At 34.1% G+C, this 26414-nt stretch overlaps 2 protein-coding genes across 4 annotated transcripts in view; one reads left to right on the top strand and one right to left on the bottom strand.

Moving 5' to 3' along the window:
• The window catches only part of LOC128674068 (uncharacterized), a 106050-nt gene extending 80650 nt beyond the window's left edge, over window positions 1-25400 (top strand). Inside the window, exons 1-5 of one of the 3 annotated variants that reach the window (XM_053752362.2) lie at window positions 14338-14619; window positions 21915-22002; window positions 22623-22853; window positions 24199-24328; window positions 24714-25400. In XM_053752362.2, the coding sequence (XP_053608337.1) occupies window positions 21934-22002; window positions 22623-22853; window positions 24199-24328; window positions 24714-24886 (603 nt within the window). In that variant the 5' untranslated portion in view covers window positions 14338-14619; window positions 21915-21933 and the 3' untranslated portion in view covers window positions 24887-25400. Of the gene's footprint in view, window positions 1-14337; window positions 14620-20193; window positions 20345-21914; window positions 22003-22622; window positions 22854-24198; window positions 24329-24713 lie in introns of those variants that run through there. The other 2 variants (XM_053752361.2, XM_053752363.2) reach the window with 2 other exon arrangements.
• On the bottom strand, window positions 8092-11979 carry LOC128674070 (V-type proton ATPase 21 kDa proteolipid subunit c''-like). The gene is made up of 4 exons (XM_053752364.1): window positions 11616-11979; window positions 10359-10457; window positions 9167-9310; window positions 8092-8252 (listed from the first exon to the last, which is right to left on the bottom strand). Exons 1-4 carry the CDS (start codon window positions 11851-11853, stop codon window positions 8119-8121), a joined length of 615 nt encoding a protein of 204 aa, XP_053608339.1. The 5' UTR covers window positions 11854-11979; the 3' UTR covers window positions 8092-8118.
• Window positions 25401-26414: the final 1014 nt, after the last annotated feature.

Raw genomic sequence — 26414 nt, 5'->3', positions numbered from 1 at the left:
GTCATGCATATCATAATAATGCATTATCATCTAAACTAAACGTGTCCTGAAGATATCTATTTCAAAATTGAATTGAGACATTCCGAAGCCGAACATACGTACCGTACATTGCAAGTTAAAATAAATCTTGTAAAAATGACCATACAAATGTCAAACTGTAACATATATAATATAAAACTGGTGGCTCCCTTGTTTTTGTAGCAAAATTTAAAATTAATTCTGTCTCCGAGCTCCATGAATATCTTAAATCAAAACTTGGGTTTCTCATGAATTTTCCAAGATTCCGCGGACACAATTTGGAGAAGACACGACTCACACTAACGTCCATATGAAAATAAATTATTTCATTTTTCTATAATGAAACGTAACGCTATCTGAAACGTTCCGTTTGAGTATTGAAGTCCGTATGTTTGGTAGTCACTCTTTTATTCTTATCCTTATACATAAAATAAAGTCATCTACCGCGTCTGTCGGTCTGTTCGCAATAAACTCAAAAACTGCTGCACGGATTTTCATGCGGTTACAAATAGATAGTGTGATTCTCGAGGAAGGTTTAGGTGTATATTTTTACCCGAGCGAGCCGGGACGGGCCGATTGTTTTACAAAAAAAATATATCTCACACCATTGAACTTGAATAGTTTTAGATGCTATTTTTCGTTGTTCCATCATCCATTCATTTAAAAGAATACATACTTACTTATCATATACATTAAAAGGTATGAGGTGTATTTGAAAAACGGATCACATTTTTATTAGAGCATAAGCTTTTGCCCGCGACTTCGCCAGCGTTGTTTCGTACGTCCACTCATAACTTATTATTAGTCAATATCTCAATTTTTAAGCAACGTATCGCGATAATAAACCTATGCCAGAACTATGGAAACCGCATCAAATTCCATCCACTGGGTTTTACGTGATGCGCGAACAAACAGACAAAAATTCTAAAAATGAAACGGGTTGCATCCCGGGAGTTCTGGCAGAAGTGAAAACTTGAATATTAACGTTGTGCATTTTTGACGTCTTACGAATTTTCGATCAGGGTCACGTGTCCTGACGCGAGTTTAACATTTTTTACCCATCACAAAAAGCGCACAACGCCGCTAAAGAAGTTTTCTCTTCAAAAATTGTTTTAGCTCCTATTAGTCACACAAAGACCCCATAATTATCTCCACTTTCAGTTTCATTATTATATAGATAACCTCATTTGCTAAGTCATTACCTTACCTCAGTAAATAACGTACTTCTTATATTGACGTCGTCGACTCGCGTATGACGGTAGTAACGAGAAACGAGCTCCAAGTTTAATTTAATTCGCAAAGTTCATTTCATTAGTTTTGAATCGTTCTTATAGTTGGAGCTCACCTAGTTATTATTCAAGTAACAACACTTGGTTATACTTAAACGTATTTTCTTGCTTGCTATATTCGTTACTGGACTGGTAGAGAATGCAATATGGCATTAAGTGCACCAGCCAATTGTATAATGTTTTTTATACTTGTGCATTAAAGTCAAAGTTAAAAAAAGCATTTATATAAATCAACAGTTTACCCACGACTTCGTCAGCTAAAAAAATGCTAAAATATAATTGACTGAGCGATCGAAGCGAGCGAGGTCTCAAAAATACATTGTTTGTATGTATGTGTGTTTGTACGCGATAACTTTAAAACCTTTGGTCAGATTTAGATTGAATTTTTATGTTCGTGGGGCATCAAAATAGGTTTAAGTGGTTTTTGAAATATTCACAATTTTGTAAAAAAAAAAAATTGTATTCGCGAGGTCTACGTTTGCCGCGAACAACTAGCTATATTTTGTGATTAATTTACCCATGACAAATTACTAATTTCTAGGATCATTGTTTTTGTATGGTAGCCAATTAGGTAAGTCTTTGGTCGTTTTTTCAACATCATTTTCATACAAACTTTCAACCATATGTTAATCCAAGGTGTCAACTACCTCAATACCATATAAAAATTGCCCAGAGGTATGAGCGTGACGAAGTAACAAATACACACAAACTTCCGCCTTTATAAGTGGGATTTCAAAATAAGATTATTTTTTTTCATTTATTTTGGCACATAACAGTCATTATACAGGATATTTACACTCAACAAAAACAAATTTTAAGTACTAGACAAAAACAGTGTCGAATTTTATTTAAGTTATACATAGTATAATTACGTTAACACAGTGTTGACAAACATTACCAAATTTATATAAACTAAGAATAAAAGGCGAGAGATACGGACAATCAAAGAATATAACTATTTTATCGCTAACAATTTGAGAACACGATGGTAAGTAAATAACTAGAGCTTTGTGGTTGGGGTCTTCTGGCACCATCGGTTTGGATGGACTATTTACTAAACATGATTTATTACTAAATACTAAATCCAGAAGCCGCAAATTTACATTAAATTCTTTATTATATTGATGTAATAGGGAACAATTCATTCAAATATCATCAATTGTACTTTAAAATGATGTTACATCAAACCTATTCTTCACGATTATATATAAAAGTCATTATTTCATAATACAAGGAGCTTCTTAGCTATAAATTGCCCAAATATTTTCCGGACTATTCTCGTAACGTGTGATGAGTGGAAATTTTTACGATTGCGGGAATCCGGCCCTTGACGCCATGAAAAGGAACTTTATCATGTAGGTAATGGTCTATTGAAAGATGAATATGTACTTAATGAACTTGATTTTCGAAGAAATAAAGTGTAACTATATCTGTAGAGAGCACATAGCACTCTCTCTCTCTCTCTCTCTCTATTTTTCAACTGTGAGTGAGTGTTTTCCGGTTGCTTCGCAGCCGTTGAGCGTCGAAGTCGAGGGTCCGTTTTCCTACTGTTTACTTAAGAAGTTACACAGGTGATAATTATATTTGCAAAATTACTATAACGTATACAGACGATTTTATTAATGGGGTACGCAAATGCATGAGTAGACAACTTCAGTAAGACTTATTTGAAGATTTACATATTTCTATAAGTATAATGTGAATGAGAGGGTTTTTTTTATGTTTATATATTTCACAACTTAAAGAAATAAGTGGTTTATTATTATCAATTTATGAATATAATCTTCAACGTTCAACGGCATCAGGGAGTAACGCTCATATGAGGGAGAGATTCGTAAAATAATTTCATAGCTAACAATCTACCACTTTGCAAAATACGCCCATTACGTAAACTCCTCAACTAACCACAAAACAATGTGCCTACACAGTCCCTAAGTGTACAATAGGGTTGGCACATTAAACATACGAGGACAACAAACCTTGTAATGAACGTAATAAATTCGTAACTAATTCATAGATGCACCCGAGCAATACTCAATACTTAATCAATATTTTATTGCATCCACAAAGCAGACATGATTAAATACAAATTAAATGTACACTCCAAATTTATTTATTTATTTATTTAAATGTACACTTCACAGAAATTGGGATAGAATAGAGGAGTTCGCACTCGAATAAAAAACCAAATCGCAATTTAAATTGAATTATATAAATAATAAACAAAGATTTAAAATAAAAATGTGTACAACTTTTCTCAAGTTCCCCAAATGGACTGTTTTGAAATAAATACAACTCTCTCTTCATATTAAGGTGGCGACCCCAGTTCACATGTCAAACTTTGCCGAGATTAACCCTTCTTCATGTTTGATGACATCACAAGTTGAATGTCTTTGTAACTCGGTCGCTGGGACCGACCGGCCTGTTGTCATGTTAACGATGTAAGAAGTTTTACACATGTTTCGGACACATACAAGATGAACAAGTATGTCGTTTCCCCTGTCTGCCCCTCTCTCTTTCTCTCCGACAAATATATCCGTAGAATATTAAAACATTTTGCTAGTTTTTACGGCTGTATTTTGGCAAAAATGTAGGCATAATGAAAGGAGTAAGTAATCAGTAATAAAAGTTAGAAAATTTAAGAACATTTAATTTTTCTTCATCACAAAAAAAAATTGCTTTTGAGTTCAGAATCTCAATTACGTGTCAATTTAAAAGACCTCTTGATGACCCACCGTTGACCTAATCAATCCTTGTTTTCCGATAGACAGGGACATTTGCCAGGAACAAAAACTTCCAGGCAGTAGAGGTCAAGGCATCGTATCCGGGAGCCAAGCCAAGAACGACGACCTATACGGAAAATTACTTACTGGACAGGACATCGCACACCATATCGAAAAATTTTGAGATTCGCTTCGATTTGCTTTAAAGCAAATTGCAAAATATCGTTCCTTAAATACTTCCATGAAACCATCCATGAAAACTCGTGAGGGTAAGACGGACCTTTTTTTTGAGAGGAGACTCTTGTCCAGCTGTGTGACATTTAAGCTACACTTAACATGGTTTTTAGATTTACTTTTAAGTATAAAATTTGAGTACGTGCGAACTGCCATCAGTCATTAACAATTTTATTTCTAATTTAAAAGTAAATACCTAGCTCATGTATACTGTGCCCTTGAAGGGTATCTTTTATCTAAGTAACAACTACAAACTTGAGATTTACTATGAATTAATCTGAATCTGATAGCCTTTTCGCAGTGTCCGTCAGACAATCGTCACTATTTTTCTAAACGGCTGAATAAGCAAACGCGGCCCACCTGATGGAAAATGGTCACCGCAGCCTGCAACACCATATACGTATTGCAAGCCCTAAATGAATCTTTGCACGCCCTTACCGAAGAACTTGATATAGTCTCCAGATTTTTCTCTTTAATCCAGCATACACAGGCCATCTCGCCTTTCGCTGACAAAAGAATCCTCTACGGCGCCACCGCTGGCGCCCCTGTGACGCGCCCTGGTGGCTCCACTGAAATAAAGCTGGATTTCTCTCAAACTAGGGGTTATATTGTGCTTTATTTATTCCCACGCAATATAATTTAAATTATCTGTTGCTAAAGGATGTCTGCCTATCGTGAAAACGAAATATGTTGGATATATATTTATGTATAGATTTGGCACTGGACTGGTTAAACGCTCAGGTGAGAGAGAGAGAGTAAAAAAGAGTTAATGACATTATACCTAATATTAATTTTGATGTTTTTAAATTGTGGTATTTTGTGTTAAATCGCACAATATACGCGATATTATCATAGATCTAACCAAATGGTTATTAGATGATTGTCGAATTTTAGCTGAATTGACATCAAAGAAGCTAGGTTATATTATATTATTTGGCGCATTGCATAAAACTATACAGCATACAGTGTATGATTCCCATAACCTTGGACAATGTGCCAAATGGAAGATGTTAAGGCTATACAGAAAGCGCCTACTGAAAATCATTTAATTAATATTTTTCTTCTTTGAAATTAGTTACTTCTTTCCAGGGTCCAGATGTTTCTACCTACCTTCTATATAAAGTACCATATAGACTCAAAGGTTTTTAATTTTAAAAATTTAAAGGTTTCTAATTCCACGAGACTCATACCTATTCATCATCAATAAAACTATAACATTTCTTGTCAATTTGAATAAAGATCGAAAGTTTATTTGCGTTTTGTTTCCGCCCTGGAATAGCCCATTCCATATCCTCTAATGGATATCATACTGGTAACTGATAGGCAACAATAATATTCCCAAGGGGAGTTGAAGTCAGAAAGACAGCCTATTTCAAAAGCCGATTTAAAAAGAAAAGTTTGTTTGAATTTGAATGTGAGCCTTAAAATTCGTAAACATAACTGTCTATAATTACTAAACAAGCTCCGTATAACAAATACGTTTACTAACTGTTTGCCGCGGCTTCACCCGCGTAAATTTCCCACCGAAACAGTTATTTTTCCAGGGTGAAAGGAAACCTATGTCCTTCTCCATACTTCAAACTATATTTATGCAAAATTTCAAGAAGATTGGTTGAGTAAACGCAACGTGTAGAGGTAACAACCAAACAAATAAACAAACTAACTTTCGCATTTATAATATTAAAGATTAGAATATATTACTGTAAAAATTATATATATATAATATGTAAATATCTGAAAGTACAATATAAATTGATCTTAGTACTACTACGAATAAAATAACTAAAATGTATTCCCCTTAATAACGGTTTTAAATGCTGACATCGAAGAGGGACGCGCGATGCATGGCTTTGCGGCACGGCATCGACAACGTGCTTTCCAATGCGTCAGTAGTGGCCTCGTGAAAAAACAAATGCTATGCCAATTGATGAGCATAATTTTCAAGCTAAATACAATTTGGGGCGCGTCCCGGCAAGTCCACAGTTTTGTGATATAAGTCAGGAACCATAGTATAAACTGTAAGCATATTGACTTCTGTGCTATTATACTCGTATAGTATTAAAGTTAACGATATTACTACTACTAGTAAAATTGGTAGTAACAAGGGCAACAAAGGGGAATATCCTGGGATTCTGACTATATGTTTAGCTAGCTATACTAGTACAGTAATAAAGTCAGAACATCTTATACCTGTCGTCATAAATTTTCTCTATGATTTTTTATGTAACGTGCCCACGCTGTTCTATCACATCTTGGCGTTATCCCGAGTTTTTCGGAGCTGTGATGTCGCGAAGTCAGAATTCAGTGTAAAAAATAAACCATTCAAACTTTGACGAACCGACAGTCATTTTACAATAGGCCGACATCGTGACGACTACCCTTTTTGGGTATACTATTATTGCCTATCAGCTGATAAGATTATATGTCCCTTAGTCGCCTCGTACTACATACATGGGGGATATGTAGTGGTCCTATTACAGGGGGGAACCACAAGCCACGATTGTACTGTAACATGCCCAACCCTCACTATCGATTACAGTATCATTCCAAGCCCAAATTGCTCCACAACAAACGATGTCTGTCTGTGACGTCACGATCATGACAAATGGTCTCGGTATAGCGCTGCCACGTTAATATAACCAGGGTGACTAAGCAAATTGTGCAAAAATATAGATTGAATGTGATTGAAAGTAAAACTTCGATATAAAGAGTTATGCAAAAAACCTTTCGCTTTAAAATTTTAATAGTCACTGTAAAAAATATTTTGGCACGATTAATTTACATTTTCCTTTGAATTGAATAAAGCTACTTTTAATATAAGTATTATACAACAATACTTATACTACTTCATTAAAATATCATACGTTCAGAGCAACGAATATTGCAAACAGACATACACCCCAGAAGGCCTACCACAAAACTTACAAACGCGTAACATGTTACGTGACGCTTTTTCCCACACATTATTTTTTTTACCGTATTTATGATTTAAGTGCTGTATTTAATAACATTTATGAATTAGAAGCTAAAAAAGCCGGTATAATTTCAAATTAAAAATAAATAATGCCCAAAGCATTTTAGAAACGAAGAGGAACTTGTTACACAAACTCATCAAGGAGATAGATATTCAGGCGCACCTTTTCAGATATTTTTTTTAATTATATAGTTCCTCCAAAAGCTACAAACGAATGGCAATTTTGTGTGGAAATACAGATAGTATTTTAAGTATATTTTTTATAAGTCAGGAACCATGGTACCTATAATTGTAACAATATTTATTTCTATGATATAGTAAATTGTTTTTATATTAATTTATATATAGCTATCTGCAATTACTTGTTGTTAGTCTCTTCATTCTGTACACTAAGAAAAATAAATAAAAAACTTTTGACTATGAAATGATATTTTTATTTCAAAATAACAATAATTAGTATTTTCATTCATATATTAAATGATATTTAAAAACAAAGTAAAACTTATTATATGCTACGAACAGCGATTAAAACATGAAGTGAGTGATGTATAATGAAATGAAATCGCGATATTTTTTTAAATATATAATAATTGATAACAAATCAATAGATCTTAACATACTTTCGATCTTGACATTTTTAATGAAAGTAATTTTAATTTTTTAACAGTCGTCGTGTGAATACTATACATCTATGCAAAAAAATATATGTTCATGTGATAACAGTGTTCATACCTACTTAACTAGAGGTTGAAAAAATTCAAACTTTCGATTGATGTCAAATTTATATGCATGCAAGCAACGATTAAAGTTAAATTAAAGTTAAATTGTATTTGAAGCATGGGTAACATAACTATTTTTATCAAATAATTGCCACATAATCCTATTTCATCTGTGCTTTAGAAGACAAATAGATTCCCACGATCAAACCGAACAATCCGATAGCAGAGCCGAAGATCTCAATGATCAATATTTTGACGAAAAGTGTTGCGTTCGCTGCGTCAGCCAGTGCCGCGCCTGAAATTAAAATCAAAATCTATTCAGAAATAAGATTTTAACAAATATATCTGACACAAGTTTTTATTGTCGTCCGGACACAAAAAATACTATGAACTATAAGATTTTAACAAATATATCATTTCTGACACAAGATTTTATTGTCGTGCGCACACAGAGAATACTATAAACTTCAGTCATATCTTCCGTTACGCTCATACAAAGAGAAATATACGAAAAGAAACGAGACAGAGTGCTGATATCTTTTATCTCTCATAAGGGCCAATCTACCGTAATCTTCCATCCCAACGCTAGCCTGTCTTCAGTGTTATCGTCAAAAGACCACCTTGCTTTCAATTCAAACCGTGACTAAACAATCACGTCTATGCAGTAAACCGTTGAGGAGTTTCCTCGTTGGGCGCCGACCCGGGGTGCACTATCAGGTCATGCTTAGCATGCATGCATCGTCATGAAAGGGACCTGGAAAATGTCAACTCTGTAGGATGCGTAGGTTATGAAATTGAACTTGCAGGATTTTATTACAGACAGAGACAGACAGACATGTGAAGGGCGAAACTAAATAAAAGATTGAAATTAAACCACTCTCCTTGGAATTTCATTTAATGTGTTTACCTTTCGCTCTGAGACCGTTTCGTAAAATCTCTAATATTTTAAATGTTTAACAGGTAGTGTGCCACAGTTATGTGGCACAGTTATATGGCAACAGTATATAAAACAAAATAATTCGGCAGTGTCAATACCTAACTAAAATAATAATGCGTGTACGAGTAATGTAATCAAATCCTGCTCGGATACATTTGTTTTGTTTGTTGAGCTGTGGACACAACGTGTTAAACATTTAAAATATTAGATCGCCATAGCAAGATCCAGCTCCAGTGCCGGCGCCGGCACAAGAGACATTCCGTTTTTTTTACCTGAACCAACAATACCGACTGATATGCCGCAAGCCATGTTGACTAGACCGACAGTGATGCCCGCTCCAAAGATTATGTAGCCAGAATATAAATACTTTTTCATTTCCATATCAGTGGCGTCGTACTCATATTTATTTATATAGCCTGAAAGCATTAATATATAAATATATTTTAATCAGCACTCAGATCACAATAATAACCTGTTTTGATATACTTTTTGATTATGTACAATTATGTACTTTTATATATTATTAGAAAAAAAATTGTTAGAAACAATAATGGTAAGCTCTTCTGTCATGATAGGGACCAACACTGTTCAAATGAGTTTCTTTCGGCATTTCTTCTCAGCAGTGGTCGTTCCGAAAGGCCAGTAGTTTGTACCTTGTGAAAAATAACTATTTAATATTAGAATTGACGTGAAAAAGTGCATGTGAAGGTCTAATTTCTGAATAAATTATTTGAAGTATTAGCTAAAAATTTGCTATGAAATCGTTAAACGACATCGTGAGATTGTTTCCATATTAAGATCTGTAAGAAAAAAAGGAGATTAGGTACAGTCGACCGTATGTCAAGTTACCCAACATCGACCGCGGTAATAGAGGCGAGTTTGCAATGTCTTACAGTTGGTTGATGTGCTGTTCATGCTACACTACTGTACCTACTATCAATACCTATGCTTGAAAGAGAATTTATCACCTATCTCTATCTAATCTGAGTGTGACGCCCCGAAGACCCAGGTTAAAATTTAAAATGTATAATAATAATATCAGATGCCAAGGCTGTGTGATCCTTAATCGATTCATACGACGTCCACGGTAGGATATAGTGTGGTCCTATTCTAGGGCGGAACCACTCGTTACCACAAAATCCGTCAAGTGGGCAGGTTAGCATTTCACTTCTCACCATCGAATCGATTCGAAATGAGACGCAGCGAACCAATCACATTGCGCCATTGTGACGCAACGACAACCACACTGCATGTGAGAAACATCGAAATATCCATTCTCCCTACTTCCACGAGATCATTTTTAACTGAGTTTCTTAGGATTTTCGGCTGCTGCTTTTTACGTTCGCGAACGCATGACAGCTATAGCAGTTATAACAATTTAACTTCTTTTGACATGTTCAGTTTTCGGACCGAAATACGCACTCGACACGAAAGAGAAGGATAGATAAGAGATGGATATGGTACCTGTAAGAATGATTCCAGTGATAAGTCCATAGATCGCAACGGCTTCGCAGAAGATAATGGATATCAAATTCTTCGTCTTGATCCTAGGGGCTTTCACACCTTATAAAAAAAAATATTATTTACTCTCTCTCTTTCACATTACCGTATACGGTAATCTGGACGCGCGTGAAATAATTAACCTTTTTGAAGGCGTGAAATAAGTAACCTTTTTGAAAATTTAAAGACGAGCCGCCTTCCTGACGTCAAACTTTTTAAGAATGCTATTATTGCCTTTCAGTTGTCATAACTTTTTACAGATTAAATCGCGTCCTCGTTGAGGCAAATCGGCGCGATCGATCATAGACAGGTTTACTCCAAGTAATTGCCCAGTTACTTCCCAAGAACTCGGTCGTAAAAGCCTACCAAAATCCCTATAAATGGATTTATGCTCGACTATTAAGAAGAAACTGGGCTAATACTAGGCGGAAAACAGCGTCGGTGTGCAAGGTCCTACTTTTTCTTCTCAGATTCGCAAGGCATTGTTAGTTGTCAGACCATTGCCACGTATATCCTTCGTGACATCGGAAATACGTTTTGGAGAAAAATAATAAAAATTAGGACTTTATTTAATAGGTATTTATGATGCTCTTGTAACTTTTTTTTTGCCCTTGTTACACATTAAATCGCAAAATCTCAGGGACGAGGGCGTCTGTAAATCAGCGTTATCTTCATCAAATAATTCTTGGGGATAATATCTATAAGGGCTTTAATTTTATTAAATAGCTATTTATGTTGCTTTTGTAAAAAAAAATTTTTGCCCTCGTTACACATTAACTCTCGCACAAAATCTCAAGGGTGTATGAAAATCAACGTTATCTCCAACATATCATTGTATCTGAGACATTCCAGTCACCTTGTTATTATAAGTGTATTTCTTAAATTATAATATGTTAAACTATGTAATATAACATTTGGCAACAAAGTGATTTTTTGTTTATTTTTATTTATGACTTGCTGATGCCCGCGACTTATTTCGTGTGGCCGAACAATTTTTGATGAGAAGTCAACATTATTAGTGAAATTTAATTGTACAGACAAAGCGTAACGATCGAACTCTAACTTTACGAGTATATTTCCTATAGTTTAGTTGTACCATCATGGGTCTATGGGTTTATGAGGTCATCACGAGTGCCAGATCTTCGATTTTTATACCTCAGAGCCGCGCATGAGGCCCTTTAAATCTTGGGTGCCAATAATTTGATTACGTATTTAACTTACCTCCACCAACAATGCTTACGCCTACGACAAATATTCCCATTGCTGCACCAGCTACCGAAAATGCTACAGCAAAAGCAACGCCCAAGAATCCCCACAAATAGGGGGTTGCGTTTTTTAAGAACCATCCAAAATCCAAATCTTCCCCTCTGTTAGTTAAACAGTAGGACAACGAAACCGCAACAAATGTGAAACTACCAAGAATATAGGCAAAGTTCAACAGATAAGTTCTCAAAGGCATTTTGAATTTAATCAACGCCTTCTTCTTTTTATTACGTCCTTAGATATAAATCTCTTTTTCTTCTCTTTTTGGCGAAGTGAAAATTGAATTTTATTAAAATATATTTTGACAGAATAAATATCACGCACGAATTAATTATGACATGTAATATTTTTAATTTTATTTTTTTAATTTTATTTTTTTAATTTTATTCATTTTTGGGTTCTAATTTATTTACATATATAAATAAAAATATACCATTAACTCACAAATTTAAGACATTGAAGTGTTCTTATACTGTGCATTAACTTTACAACACTCCATAGATCGTGCTATGACATTGTATATAAGTAGTTACATCGTATTAATAAAAAAATACATTAGTCAAATAACTAAAATGATAAGACCATGGATTTAGTAAGTACTTCGTGAGTAAATACTAATTCCATGGATAAGACTAGAAATAAGTTACCTACACAGGTACATAAATACATTTAAAACAGAAACGTCAACATTGTGTGTAAAAGAATGCCGCGCAAAAGACAGCATCGTTCAAGTGCCCTCATATTGTAGGGTTGTCAGTGGAGGGCCAAAGAGTGCTGTTATTGTAGAAGTGTCTACTCGAGATGTTTCGTGACGGAGGCTTGATGCCGTGTGACCACAGAACAGAACAGTACCACTCGTTAGGTTGATAAAGCATGGTTTTTTAATTACCTGTTATGCAAATGTGTTGTGTCGTAGCCATGCTATATATAAATGCGAAGTCATAAAACTCGATTACCCACATGTCTAGTATTCATACGTAGATTAAGCAGTACTTAGTAATATTGTATTAGTATTGATTGACAAATTAAGTATGTCATTAGCAACTCACAGACATTAAATATCCTCTAGCTTCTAGATTACATAAATCTCTGTGCTTTGCGCCCCATGAGTTTTTATACCAATCTGATGTACACAGTAGTTTTTATAGTCCACTACTTGCAAAGAATTTGCCGAACAATTTTGGCTTGCCGTAAAATGTGCTTTAAATTGCCCTTGAATCGATTTTGAAGTATGATTTTATCAAGGAAAAAACAGCACCCCGTAATCTTCCCCGAGCACTGACGTCGCGTTATAATTTAATCGACTCCCTGCACGTTTTCATTAAGGGATATATAAATTAACTGCGCCCTTGGAGACTCATTATCGCTACGGGATATCTGGGCGCCATATTGGAACTCAGCCTAACAACATTTTGGCTTGAAATAAGTATATATAGAAATATAAATTCGACGGAAATAGATTAACTTATTATTAGCTTGTACTATTTTTTATTTATCTACCATCTGCTTAAATTAAATAAATATATAAATATATTAGGACCAATCACACAGATTGAGCTAGCCCCAAAGTAAGTTCGAGACTTGTGTTATGGGATACTAACTTAACGATACTATATTTTATAACAAATACATATATAGATAAACATCCAAGACACGAGCCAATCAGAAAAAGATCATTTTCCATCATGACCCGACCGGGGATCGAACCCGGGACCTCTGGGTTCAGTGGCAAGATCTTTACCACTGTGCCACCGAGGTCGTCGATATAATATAATAATTCTGCTGAGTATACATTAAGTAAATAATATTGTAAGCTTATCGGATTTAATATCCCATACAGTCAAATATGTTGCATTTATAAAATTATTGTCTGATGATGTCATAACTATCATAATTGGTAAATATAAGATGTGTTTAATGCATATTGTGATCTCATGACAATATACACCTTGGTTCTTTGTGATTGTTGCTATATTGCGATGAACTTTGGTGCAGTACCTGCACGGCCAAATCGGAGGGTCTGCCCACGGCCATCCGGCCTTGATTTTAAATTCATAGTACAATCTCTAAATTATGTCATAGGAACTTCTTTGCAGCTTTTTATTACAAGTGTCATATTTAAATATCCGTTTTAGATATTGCCATGATTTTAATAAGTATAATATTTCGTTACCTACTAATTCCATGGATATTCCTGAAAGTACCAAAGTACCTAGGTATATAATTTGAAAAATTAGGGCACTTTCATACTCTGTTAGAAATAGCCAATTTTATCCTTTTCCAATTTTTTTATTACTTTACTTGAGTTTTTCGTAATCTAAGTTTTACTATCAAACATGTTAAAAAAATTGAATCCATATGTGAAAACAAACAGACTTGCATTTATAATACTTAATTAGTCTCCGTCGCGTCGTTCAAGACGTGTTCTTTTTTTATGGGCAATGAAGATATAAACATGATACTGCCAAAACAAAGTATCTAAGTAAGTAGCCAAGTAAATAGGTGCCTCTGATAATAGATCCAAGAACGCACGTGCGCCCTACAAAGACCAAGGAAATGAATACAGTCCCCAAATCCCTTTGGACACTCCGCGACGACCTTACTAGATGCTCGATTAATTTCAAGCTTAAGTTAATAGGTTGCGTAGATCGCCTCGACCTTGTGACGTAACTTTCTGTGCCTCTGCGCCGGTCTTCACGCGGCGCGTCCGCCGAACGAACGTGCGCGCGTTCGTATTTTCGAATACTTTTTATATTATTAACTGCCAGTATAAAATAATAGTGGTGTGCTTCAAAATTATCGAATTTTAAATCGAATACTCTTTAATTTTTTTATTGCATAAGAAAAAATGTGTAAAGAAAAAGTGTTGTTGTGTGTGTTAATATGTAAATCGAAGTAAAGGACGATCGGTATCGAAGTTTTTTGTTTTCGAAATAGGGAGGCTACGTCAAGACTTGTTTATGTGAGTAACTTTAAATTTTTTACTAATCAACTAGGTGTTATTCAAAAATATGTATTAGTAACAGCAAGATTTCATAGTCTTAAAGGTACATATATGAGTACAAAACAAAGTTAGACAGGTTTTTCATTCAATTCTGTGTAATTACATTTTGTTCCTAACAAACCTACTTTCGTATTCAAAAGGAATTTCACTTCATTTGTAAGGGAAATATTCAAGCCACTAGGGAATAGAAAATGCATACCCAGTCAACATTACTCGAAATCGTTGCAAACTGTTTGTAGAAATGCTGTCATACAAGTTTTGTTGTATGTATAATCATTATTAATTTAGGTGTGAAAACAGTTTAGTTTAAAGGCTTTAATATAAAGTTTGGTTATAAAATATTACTATCTCATAACAAGTTTTATACACATTACGGATGTTGACAAAAATAATTCACATTCTCGTTGATTTCAATTGAAGAGTTGTAAACAAACCAACAACAGACCCATTTAAGGCCCGGTAATCAAAATCGAAAACTGTCATTTGAAAATGCATTGTTTTTTGTCAAATTTAATGGACAGTAGCGACTCCAACATCGGGCATCTGTAGAAATTTATAGAAGCAGACAAATTCTCTAATCACTCATTAAAATAGATTTTAATGTACCTACTTAATTCATAATTGTTTGTTTAAGGCCTTGGCCTTGATAACTCTTTAGGGGAGCCATCACGATTTTCCTTGTCCCGATGTCGACATCAGACCTAGCGCATTATAGAGACAAAATTAACTATGACTATCATACTGATGTAAATACATTGCCTAAATGAAAGTCATACTAATGTTGTTAAATTTGTTAATTGTTGTGTTTTTAAAGTTAATTTTTCCTATAACTAAGGGAAATGTATAGTAGAAGAGTGTGAAACTTAATTTTAGTGGAAAATTCGATTATTCTTTATAACATTATTGAAATCTATCTCAATTTTTTGAAGACCGATTCTAGAAAATTGCAGAAGCTAGATTCGAATAAAAAATATTAATTTAATAACTATATAAAAGGTAAATGTTGACAGAATCGTGTGTCCGACAAAATCAGATATCTACTAATTAGGCGGAACCAGTTCGTTGACCTCGTATAATAAAATTGTAATGGGCTATAGCAGTCGTTCTCAAAGTGGGCGATAAAGCCCCGTGTGAACGATGAAGACTAGGGCCAGAAAAAAATTATAGTTTTGAAAAAGAAAATTTCATTCAAAGTGCTTCCTTAATATTTTTTAAATAAAACTAATACAACGAGATAGCACATACAATATGTGATACACATAAGAACACTTTTAAAAGTGTGCTTGAATTTTAATTTCAATTATACTTTTATTAATATTGTTTTTTTTTTTGTAATATAAACAAATTCTTTTTATATGGCAATTATTATTATTAGCATTGAATCTAAATTTAATAATGAAGCTGTTATAAGTAATAATATGAATGTTATTTATTACTGAATGTATGTGTGAGAGCTTTATGTTTTGATGCATTGTAATAGCTACGTGTAAAGTTATTTTAATTTGCTCTCACTAATAAATCAAGTCTCGTTTGTAATACAAGTTTAAACTCAGACATACTTCAATAATGCTTGTATTTTTCGAGATACGATTTTATAAGTACATATTAGTTTGAGAACCTCTGGATTGGACGGACTCTTAAATGGTCATGGTGATTTAATCTGTTTGCTGTTTTCATTTTGGTTTTTAACGAGTTTGAATCAAAAACGTAACTAAACCATTTGTCATTAGATGTCATTGTCAGTTCTAAAATTAAAAATGAATACTCAAGAATCATATCTTACTGTACAGAAATATTTAGATAACACTATGTATTGGCTGCATAATGATAAAAGTTTCGTGTTTAGTCAAACCCAAAAGGAACGCCGTTACATCTATAGTACCTACTATATTATTAAAGAGGTAAGCGTTTGTGAGCTTGTGAGTTTGAGGCGGGTTATCTCCGAAACTACCGAACCGATTTTAAAAATTTGATTGATATTGAGCCTTTATTTTATCTCAAAATTCCCACAGGAGCGAAGCGAAGCCCCGGGCAACATCTAGTATATTATAAAATAAAGTTGCGTATATCATAAATAATAATAAACTCAATAAAATACCGTTAATAAACAGAATCAAATACCGGACTGATTTTTGCTGTTTTCACAAACAGATATTGTGATTCCTGATGAAGGTTTAGGAATATATTTTTTTTTGGTTTTGCTCGATCGAAGCTGGGACTACTAGTTTATAATATAAACATGTTGATTTGTACGATGTACGTGTCTCTGGACCTAAATCGTATTTGTATTGGGCTGGGCACCTGGTGAAGAAGTAATGATGGAAGGAGTAAAGCTGTAACTGAGTGGTAACCCAGAACTGGAAAACGGAGCGTAGGACATCCGGCGGCCAGATGGGTCGATGATGTAAAGGAAATTGCTGGCAACAACTGTATGGTCCAGGACAGAGATGGTTGGCGTAGAGGGAAGGAGGCCTATATCCAGCAGTGGGACACGGACGGCTGCAGATGATGATCATAATGTATAATATGTTAGTATATGACAGCTCCTTGAGGTAAATCAGTTTAATTCTGACGCACGCTTTGATGTTTGAACTAACGTTATATTGAAATTAAACTGATAAACAAGTATATATGAAAAGAGATAACGTGCAAATAAAACTCCTTTATGGTCGACCACGAAATGTCGGACAAATATTTTAGCATAAACACAATACGAGTATTTAGGTAATGTTTAAAATTTCTTACACATTTTAATTACTGGCTAATAATAATATATATATATATATATATATATATATATATATATATATATATATATATATATATATATATATATATATATATATATATATATATATATATATATTTAACCTCAAAATCAAAATTATGTTTAAATTTTCCCAAAAGAAAATATGAAAAATGTATGAGAATAATATTGTTAAGATGGCACTTAACTACGATAAACATTATTTTGTTTATGGAAAACTTTATTTCATAAAAACAACCTTTTTATAAACCCCGACGACAGAAGGAGGGTATAACTATAAGTTTAACGAGTCTGTATATTTATTTGTTATTATTTATTATTTGTTTTTTTTCATTTGAAAGGGAATTTGATCGAATGTGCATTTCTAAGCTATGATTGTAAAATGTGAGTTGAGCTGTTTGGAAACATAAGCTCTTTTCTAGCGGATGACATGATGCCAGCAACTTCTAAGTCGGGGGTTTCTTAAATTTTTAATTTAGATTTATTATCATATCCATTACGTGTTCATAACCGTTATAATAATTCGACCGGGGCATTCCTTATAAGACGTCAATCTTCATCAGGTGCGGTTTACCACAAGGCATTGTACTAGGTCCAATGGAGTTATTATTAATAGAGAAATTTCTAGACGGCGTATTTTTTAGTAATTCTACTCCGTATAATAGGGAATAGAAAACTAATACATAATATCTTTCGTCTTTATTATTTAGCATAGACATGTATTATAGATATCCCAATGTGGTTATTTGTGTTTTTGAAAAACAAAATTTTTATATATTTTGTAATACAACTGATATGTTTATTCTCTCAAAAACCCAATTGTTTAAACACGGGTATAACTCGCACTTAAATGAAATGAATGTCAAGTATATATTCTCACATATCTGAGTGCATTCTCAGTTTTCGGTTGTAATGTCTCGATGCCTGTGATCCGCTAAACTAAAAATTGAAGTTTGGCTGTGGTTTTACGGCCGACTGCCTGCCTAACGTCAATCCTTTTTGGTGGTGCGGTTTTGGCCTCTCAGCAGTCCACAGTAGTAATGAGTGAACATTCATGTACATAATAATACATTCCCGATGCATATACTAAAAACTATGAAACACGTCTGTGATTAACAGACTATTGTCTAAAATGACGATACAAGTATATTATTATAACAAGCAGCCTTGTAATGCCTATACTGAGATGACCATGTCATGAATTCTATTTGTATTGGTGATCATATGTTTTATACGTAAGTTAGTATATTTTACTTAGCACTCGTGCTTGATATTCAATGCATCCATTATGAGAGGTGAGCATTAGAGTATTACAACGATTATTGCTACTCTTGAGTAGCAGAGTAGAGTCTCTTGTATACATAGCACTATATTTACCTAAGAGGACTGAGGTTACAAAAATATTAGAGAATTAGGTCGCAGGATATCAGTAAAGTTAAATGATGGGCGTGCCGTATCGTGTCTGTCTCAAAGAATCTTCATCGATGATGCGACTCCATGAGACTGCAAAAGGAGGTGGCTTGCATTTTCCTCGGCCTTCATTTGTCTGTGAGGCCTAGGGTGAAAAGGTGTTTTTTTTAATTCAGAATGACCAGTAATGATTCCTACCATGATACGTAAATACCTTCTTGGTAGTGCGATCAGACGTCTTGAGTGGCGACTGTCCCTTTCAGTGAATAGGCATTATTTGAGCTTGCGTGTAACACGTTAGACCTCATCTCTGCTTCCATCAGGCTAGATAGAGATCAAACGCACTCAAAAACCATTAAAAAAATACTGTCTGACCGATTGCCGTATCCACCCGAGCTGTCATTGTCCATAAGAAAATAAACATTTCCATTGACCGAATTGTTTGAGCTGCGGGGTCGCGTTCTATCGTTTTGTAAACAAATCCACGAGTTACCTACGTCAATAAAAAAATAACAGACAGTGGTGGAACGTGTGGTTCCGCCCTAGAATAGGGCCACTCCATATCCTCCAGTAGATGTCATTCGAGGCGACTAAGGGGCACACAGCCTAGCCAGCTGATAAACAACAATAATAATCCCAAAGAGGATTGGCGTCAGACAGGCGGGCGGTTTTAAAATCACAGACGAATCTTCAAAATTTTAAGGTTTTTTCATGCTGAACCCGGCATCATAACTTAACCTAAAGTGTGTTATAGACAACTCTGGTGTCTTATATTTTTTAAATCCTCAAGGCATTTGACATGACGTGATCTCATTTCCTGATGAATGAAATCGATCGACTAAACTCCAGGCATTATAATCTTAAACGGACACTAACTTAAAAATTAATATCATATTTTTTTAGTATTATATCGGCAACATGTATTTACTTTAATTTGATACGTATTATCTTAATGCCGTAAACTAAAATTAATTTCATCATTAAAGATAAAAATAAGCGAAAAAAAAATAAAAAAAAATCACAAATCAATCGCACGCATATTTTACATATAAATAAGTAAACAGATCATAACACTCTATTTTTGTACACAGGTACATTGTACCAAATTTTTTCCCTGTCAGACATTTTCAGATAACACACCCGTAGCATGTAACCTTTATGAACATGTCTTTTTATAGAGCCACTTCCCGACCTTGGGCCCGCCACCCTCGCTACAATAACCTTTATGAAACTAACCACCGAACCATGACACTTCCAAACCAATACACATTGAGCCGTTCACTACATCTGACTTCACGCCACGGGAGACCTAATTAAAATGGCGACTGTTGCCAATAGAAGCCCGAAAATAGAACATTCTAGTAAAGTTCCCGGCGACAACGGTTGTGTCTCTGCTGGTTCCATTTTCAAAATTTGAATGGCGAACAGTGGGTGCAGACTTGCCAACTTCAGTTCGCTAGCATTCAGCATCGATGAACTAAATGCAAGAAATGACGAAGAAGTTAGGTAATGACACCCTGGGAATGATAACTGTTGTATAACAATACCCAAGTTGAATAAACCCATAGTCTTGTTGAAGACCCGTAGTTTCTCATCCATTTATAGAGTGTATTGTTCCTATATAGTAGTTAAAACAGACCATCGTTCCGTGTTTTGTATTGTATGAACCTTTTGAATCGATCGATCGACGTCGTAAAATGAGTAACTGTTGCTATATGTCTGTCTATTATAATGTGGGTAGCGTCATTCATGCATTGTGTCTATTGTCATAGATTTATCTATTAAAACAACTCCTCGCTTCGTTAGATTAAGTATTTATCAAATTGTAATGTAGGCTCCACACTATCGCCGAACTCGGAACGATGCCGACGCGAATGCATGAACAGAACATTGCGTGGTTTGTATGAGTGTTTTTATTTACCGCAATGAAAAATCAGCAATGTATACCTAATACGCCAAAATTTGGCGAATAGTTTGGAGCCGGCATGACAGTATCAAAGTCGTTGTTTATAAATATGTCAATATGTAAAATTTTAATTTCTAGTAAATTAAGTACGTTGCAATAAAAATAAAGTAATTTAATGATTTTAATATCAGTTAAATATATTTGTTAGTTCACTACTGTGATATTTGGTAGAGTTATAAATAACATGTTTATCCACATTGCTATGCCTATAAATATATTTTATATACATATAAGTACTTTGTTTAATATATTATAAGCATAGTTTTGTACCCATTTTGTGTCCTGTTTTTGCCCTGTTTCTTGTGAATAAAATAAATATATGTATATTTCTTTCAATTTATAATCCAATATACATATTGATCATTTCAATGTATCTACCTAACATGACATTTACGAGATATGCCATAATGTGAAAACTATACAGATGGGTGGGTCTCGACATGCGCAAAGCCATTTCTGATTTGTAAGATTAGGTTTGCTATAGTATCAAATTGAGGTTTAGATAATGTCTTGATGAAATTATACCCATTGAGTTAGTAGGTATTATACCATCCTCAATCCTCGATAAGCGTATTCAAATTCTACGTTTAAGTACATCAAGTTTACATTTTTTTCTGGAAGTTTTGTCTTGTAGATTCGAACTGAATAGTTTCAGATATGGCATCTACGAAATATTTTATTTTGTAAATAGTACTTAAGACATTGCAGAAGATTTGAACTGCATATTACGCATCTAAGCCTGAACTACGTAGACAAGGTAATATTTAGGCCTATACCAACGAGTATTGTCGTGAGGAAACCTGCACATTGGTGGACAATTTAGTTCTCTCATGTCAGATGCCTTGCCTTTAAGCGACTTGAATAAAATCTGACACCAGTGTTAGCACTAACACAGTCGATATGAATGAATGAAACCCCTTGTACAAAAGTACTTTAGAGACAGTAGGCTGTGTGCTGGTATAAAAAATATAATAACATAAAGAGAGCATATGTATACATAATATGTACGTATATTATGAAGTATTTTATAGTAGTAAAATGGAATAATAAACAGATATGTATAAGAAAAATACTTAAGATTTTGCTTTACAAAATGAGTAATTGTTTCAGATACGCTGATGAACCGAAGATGACAAGAAAATTTCTCTTTTGTTTCCCTTTGCGGACGGGGAACATTGTTTTAGGCTATATTATCGTCGTAAGTATCACAAGGGGTTAATATTTTTATCAAAATCTTTTCCCTCACTGGTATTTGATCATTATATTTGTTACCAATTTGTTTTTTAAAGCAAACATTTTTTTTTGGATGAAGGGTTTGCTCCAACTAAAGGAAAAATAAGTAATGGTAACGAATTGGTTTAAGAAAATTGACGATGAATTTAATTTTTTCCTTATCTTTTAAACCACTTGCATAATACTAATGAAGTCCGCCTTTTGTACCACGTTTTAAGTATTTGCTAAGTATTAAATAAAAACAGCCAAATATATCCAAATGTTCCTTTTCAACGATGATAGAATAAAATACCTAATAAAACTTTTATCTATATTAATATCGAATCTACATTTATCTAAATTATCACGTTGTAATTGAGGTTTGTGGTTAATTTACTCCAGTTAACCACAATCCTCTTCAAAAGTGTGTGCGAAATTACTATCGCACATAAGATGCTCAATAGAGACTTTGCTCAAATTATTTCATCAGGCGGAATTTTTCGTGCTTAACATTATAGATAGAAAATGTACTTATAACGCCTATATATTTTCTTTTCATTTCGGTACATATTTGCATCAACCTGACAAGATTTTTCTAAATTTCAGACCATAGCGATAATGGTGTTCGGATACCACCTCTACGAGCTGGGTCTCACCATGGTCTCTAAGGACTATGAGCATGAGAAATTCCGCAACTTCCAGAATCTGGAGAACATCTTCGGGAAGACTAATACTTCGCTGGTAGCTTGCATCACCATGAGCTACTATACAACGTACTGCGCTATCGCCTTTCTTCTGTTTCTGTTTGGAGTTATGCTCGTGTGCGGAGCGTATCAGGTTGGTAACATCTCAATCACACACACATTCAACACAAGATTTTTTTTAAATGATCAAAATAAATACATAGTGATGCCATTATCTACCTCTTGTCATATATCAAATTTAGTATTTTATTCTTACTTGCTAACAACAATTGAAATTTTCAATTTATTCGGTAAATTGATACCTACTTGATTTGTTTCGGCGACTTTTCCTATTTTTCACGCTCATAGAAACAATATTGAATTGTACTTAGAGTTATACCTCTAATACTACATAGATAATACACGGTAATACTCATCCCATCATATAGGTATGTCATAATTGAGTTCTTTCTTTTAACAATTCAATTGAGTCAATGATGCATGTCCCAACCATGACTAAAAAGGAATTGAATATGCACAGAAATGATAGTACCTACACTACTCCATCCATTACGCTCAATCTACTAAACAAATCTACTCGTGCATATTCGCATATTCATAAAAGCATTCTCTGTCAAAATAAGTTTTTCGCATATATTTTGGAATGCCCTTCCTCGCATGATTTGGATTACATAACGCATAATATACAAGTGTACAGACAGGACGGTGGGTATAGTTTCTAAATAAAGAATGGAATGGAATATTTCAATGGTTTTGTTCATGTAACTGTTTTCAAAACCAATTTTGTAAATAAATAATTTTCCACATATTACAAAACTTTTCTGTACCTGATTGACTAGTAATGTACCTAACTGGAAAATGGAACTGGATACGTATGTAAAATACTCGAAAGAGTTTTCACAAAAATCTCACGTAAAAATACCGTATTTTCCCGTCGCAAGTATATGCTAGTTTAATTGTAAGAAGCAATTTTTCTCGCACAAGTCTGTATATTTCTATTCTGTGGATGTAACATGGAAATAGGAAACAATATGCATGCTTTCCATCGCGTGATCACGTCACTGACGATGGTTTGAAACTGCGCTATGAAACTGAGTAATCGTTTTAATCACTACGTACATTATACGCGTGAATAGACCATAACTACTGAAAAATTACGATTTCTGTGATACGTAATCGACTATAGCTTCGAAGTATGTTTGACCTACTTTAATAGCTTCCTTTGTACGGACCAGCACAAATACCAATTCAAACAGCAGAATTCCTAAAAAGAGTTTACGTCAGGTGGAGCTCACAAAACCAAACCCGAATCTTCAGATGGATATTTTTTATGCTGGCCGCAAGATGAGATGTGAAGTTGATGAGAAAGTCATTGGAATAACCATTAAAATAAATTGTGCGTCTGTATGTATGTTGAAATCTATTGCTAATATGTAATCCAAAGACGATAGCTTAAACAAATAAATGTTTGTTTTCAGGCGAACTACTGTCTGGTGGCTACGTTCTTCGTGTATAGTTTCTTCCACATGTTCTTCACAGTGATTTTAGTCGTTTGGGAGGCTGTCTCCGAGGGCTGGATACAGTTGGGACTTGTCGCTTTATCTGATGGTATGTTCTGTGTTTTCTTATTCTTATAGAATCTTGTAGTTGCCAGAACGACCGAGAATGAAATGGCAAGACGATCTCGATCATTGAGAATGGCTTTGAAATTTTACAGGGCATATAGATTTTCACCCAGCAGTAGCATAACATAGGCTAAATAAAAAAAAGACGTGCCAAAGGTCATGGTCGTTATGATTTGAGCCAATCGTCGTATCATCGTTTAATGTCACATGAAATGTTAAAGTTTGTGTGCCTTTAACCTATTGCTCAGTACTGCGCTAGTGTCCAACGGCTTGTAATGACGCACAACAATGACAGGCATAAGATATAAAGTTTTATTTATTCTTAAAGTCCTCACCAATAATCCAACAAAATCCTTGCATATTTCCAGTGCTCCTGATAATCTGCCTGTTCAGTGTGAAGTATCTGATGGAGGCGATTCGTACAGGGAACATCTACAGTCGGCCCGGGGAGGTGCTGTGTTCAGACAAGTATAACACGCTGACAAACCGCAGCATGAGGGACAGAGAACCGAAATACTACTACAAGGACTTCGACCGATAGCTGCATTTACGTGTTGTTCAGCTCATGTCGTGCCAATATACGCTTCACGGTCAGCTCATAAGCCTCCAATACACGCTTCACGGTCTTGTGTGATTCTTATCCATAACAGGCCTGCAACCTTGCCGATGTCGTCACTCTAGTGACGGCAGATGTTTGCCTTGTCTTCTACGTCTCATGTATTGTCTCCAGTCCTATAATTAATGAAAATTTAAAATGGACTTTTTTAACCTTTATGAATTATGTCTTTGCTTTCCTAGGAACTTCGAGATAAAAAAATACCCTGCCATTTTCACGTTACGTATATTTTTACGTTCCTTTCACGAAAATGGCAGGCAATGTACAACTTGTACTTTTCATCAAATGTCGCCCTTGCGTGATTGAATGACAAACATTGTAACACACACATACTACCAAACTTTCATATCTATTAGTTAGTACAAAGCAGAATTTTCGATATCAAGACAATGTGAAGCTGTGTTATTTTCAAATGTATTCAAGATACTCACTTCGATTTCCTGCAAATTTAAAAAATAAATTTGGTTGATTAAAATTATTATGATTTATTTCTATAATTGGGAATTGATTGTTATACAGCGTTACTAGATTTAAACAAGAAAATTGTTAATATAATTTTGACTTTGTTCATTATTTTAATAATTTATCTACACGAGAGAATTATTTCTCTTGTCTTAAGAAACACATAAATAAGAATTTAAGTGTGATTTTAAAATAGGTACCTATTTCTTGAACTTATTTAAGTATATATAATGGAATTTTAGTCAACATTTTAATCTGTCAATTTACATATAAACAACATAAATTGAAATTATCTGAATGTCTCAAATATATCTAAATATATCTAATAAACACATTCGAGATTATACCCTTGACTTAACAATTAATATACTTAATTCCAAAAGTCTCCCAAAAATTGTGAATTGTTTTTTGTTATATTTTGGAAAAGAATTTGGATGCTGGAAAGACTTTTTCAATGACGAATCTATAATTGTGAGGTAACATCACAGAAGCATCAAATCAAACAGTAATTATGCCTATATTGGAGTATAATTTTTTTTGTCGAAGCAATGCTAACGACTTGGAAAGCAGAAAATAGGTCAATCTTTTTCTACTACATAATATTATGAGCTATAAAATCATTAATTACTTACTACTTAGCATGTCGATGTCGATCCAACAATTTTATTACTTACAATATGAATGAAAGAACCGCAAGAGCAAGAGTTGGGACCGTGCACGAAATGGTTTTCTTTGCTTTTATAAAAGATAATATCTTAATATATCAAGAAATGTAGAAAATAATCGATTAATGTAAGCGTCTTATTTAAATATATATTTATTGCTTTGTGTTTTAATATTTTATCGTTTTAGAGTTCTTCTTGTGAATAAAATAATAATTTACATGGACCATTTGCTCAGTCAGAATTAGTAGTTAATATAGTATATACCTATTGTTGTGAGTTGTGTGTACTTTTGGTAACATTTGTGAAAGTTTCGAACTTATACTTGC

This window comes from Plodia interpunctella, chromosome 12 (genome assembly GCF_027563975.2).
Source record: "Plodia interpunctella isolate USDA-ARS_2022_Savannah chromosome 12, ilPloInte3.2, whole genome shotgun sequence".
Classification (NCBI taxonomy): domain Eukaryota; kingdom Metazoa; phylum Arthropoda; class Insecta; order Lepidoptera; family Pyralidae; genus Plodia; species Plodia interpunctella.
This window is presented reverse-complemented; position numbering and strand designations above follow the sequence as displayed.

Bases quoted from the DNA above. Each gene is read 5' to 3' on its own strand.
- LOC128674070 (XM_053752364.1), bottom strand. From the start codon at position 11,853: ATGCCTTTGAGAACTTATCTGTTGAACTTTGCCTATATTCTTGGTAGT. The intron at 10,458-11,615 runs GTAAGTTAAATA...TTTTTTTATAAG, and splicing joins CGTAAGCATTGTTGGTGGAG to GTGTGAAAGCCCCTAGGATC. The intron at 8,253-9,166 runs GTAAAAAAAACG...TTTTAATTTCAG, and splicing joins AGTCGGTATTGTTGGTTCAG to GCGCGGCACTGGCTGACGCA.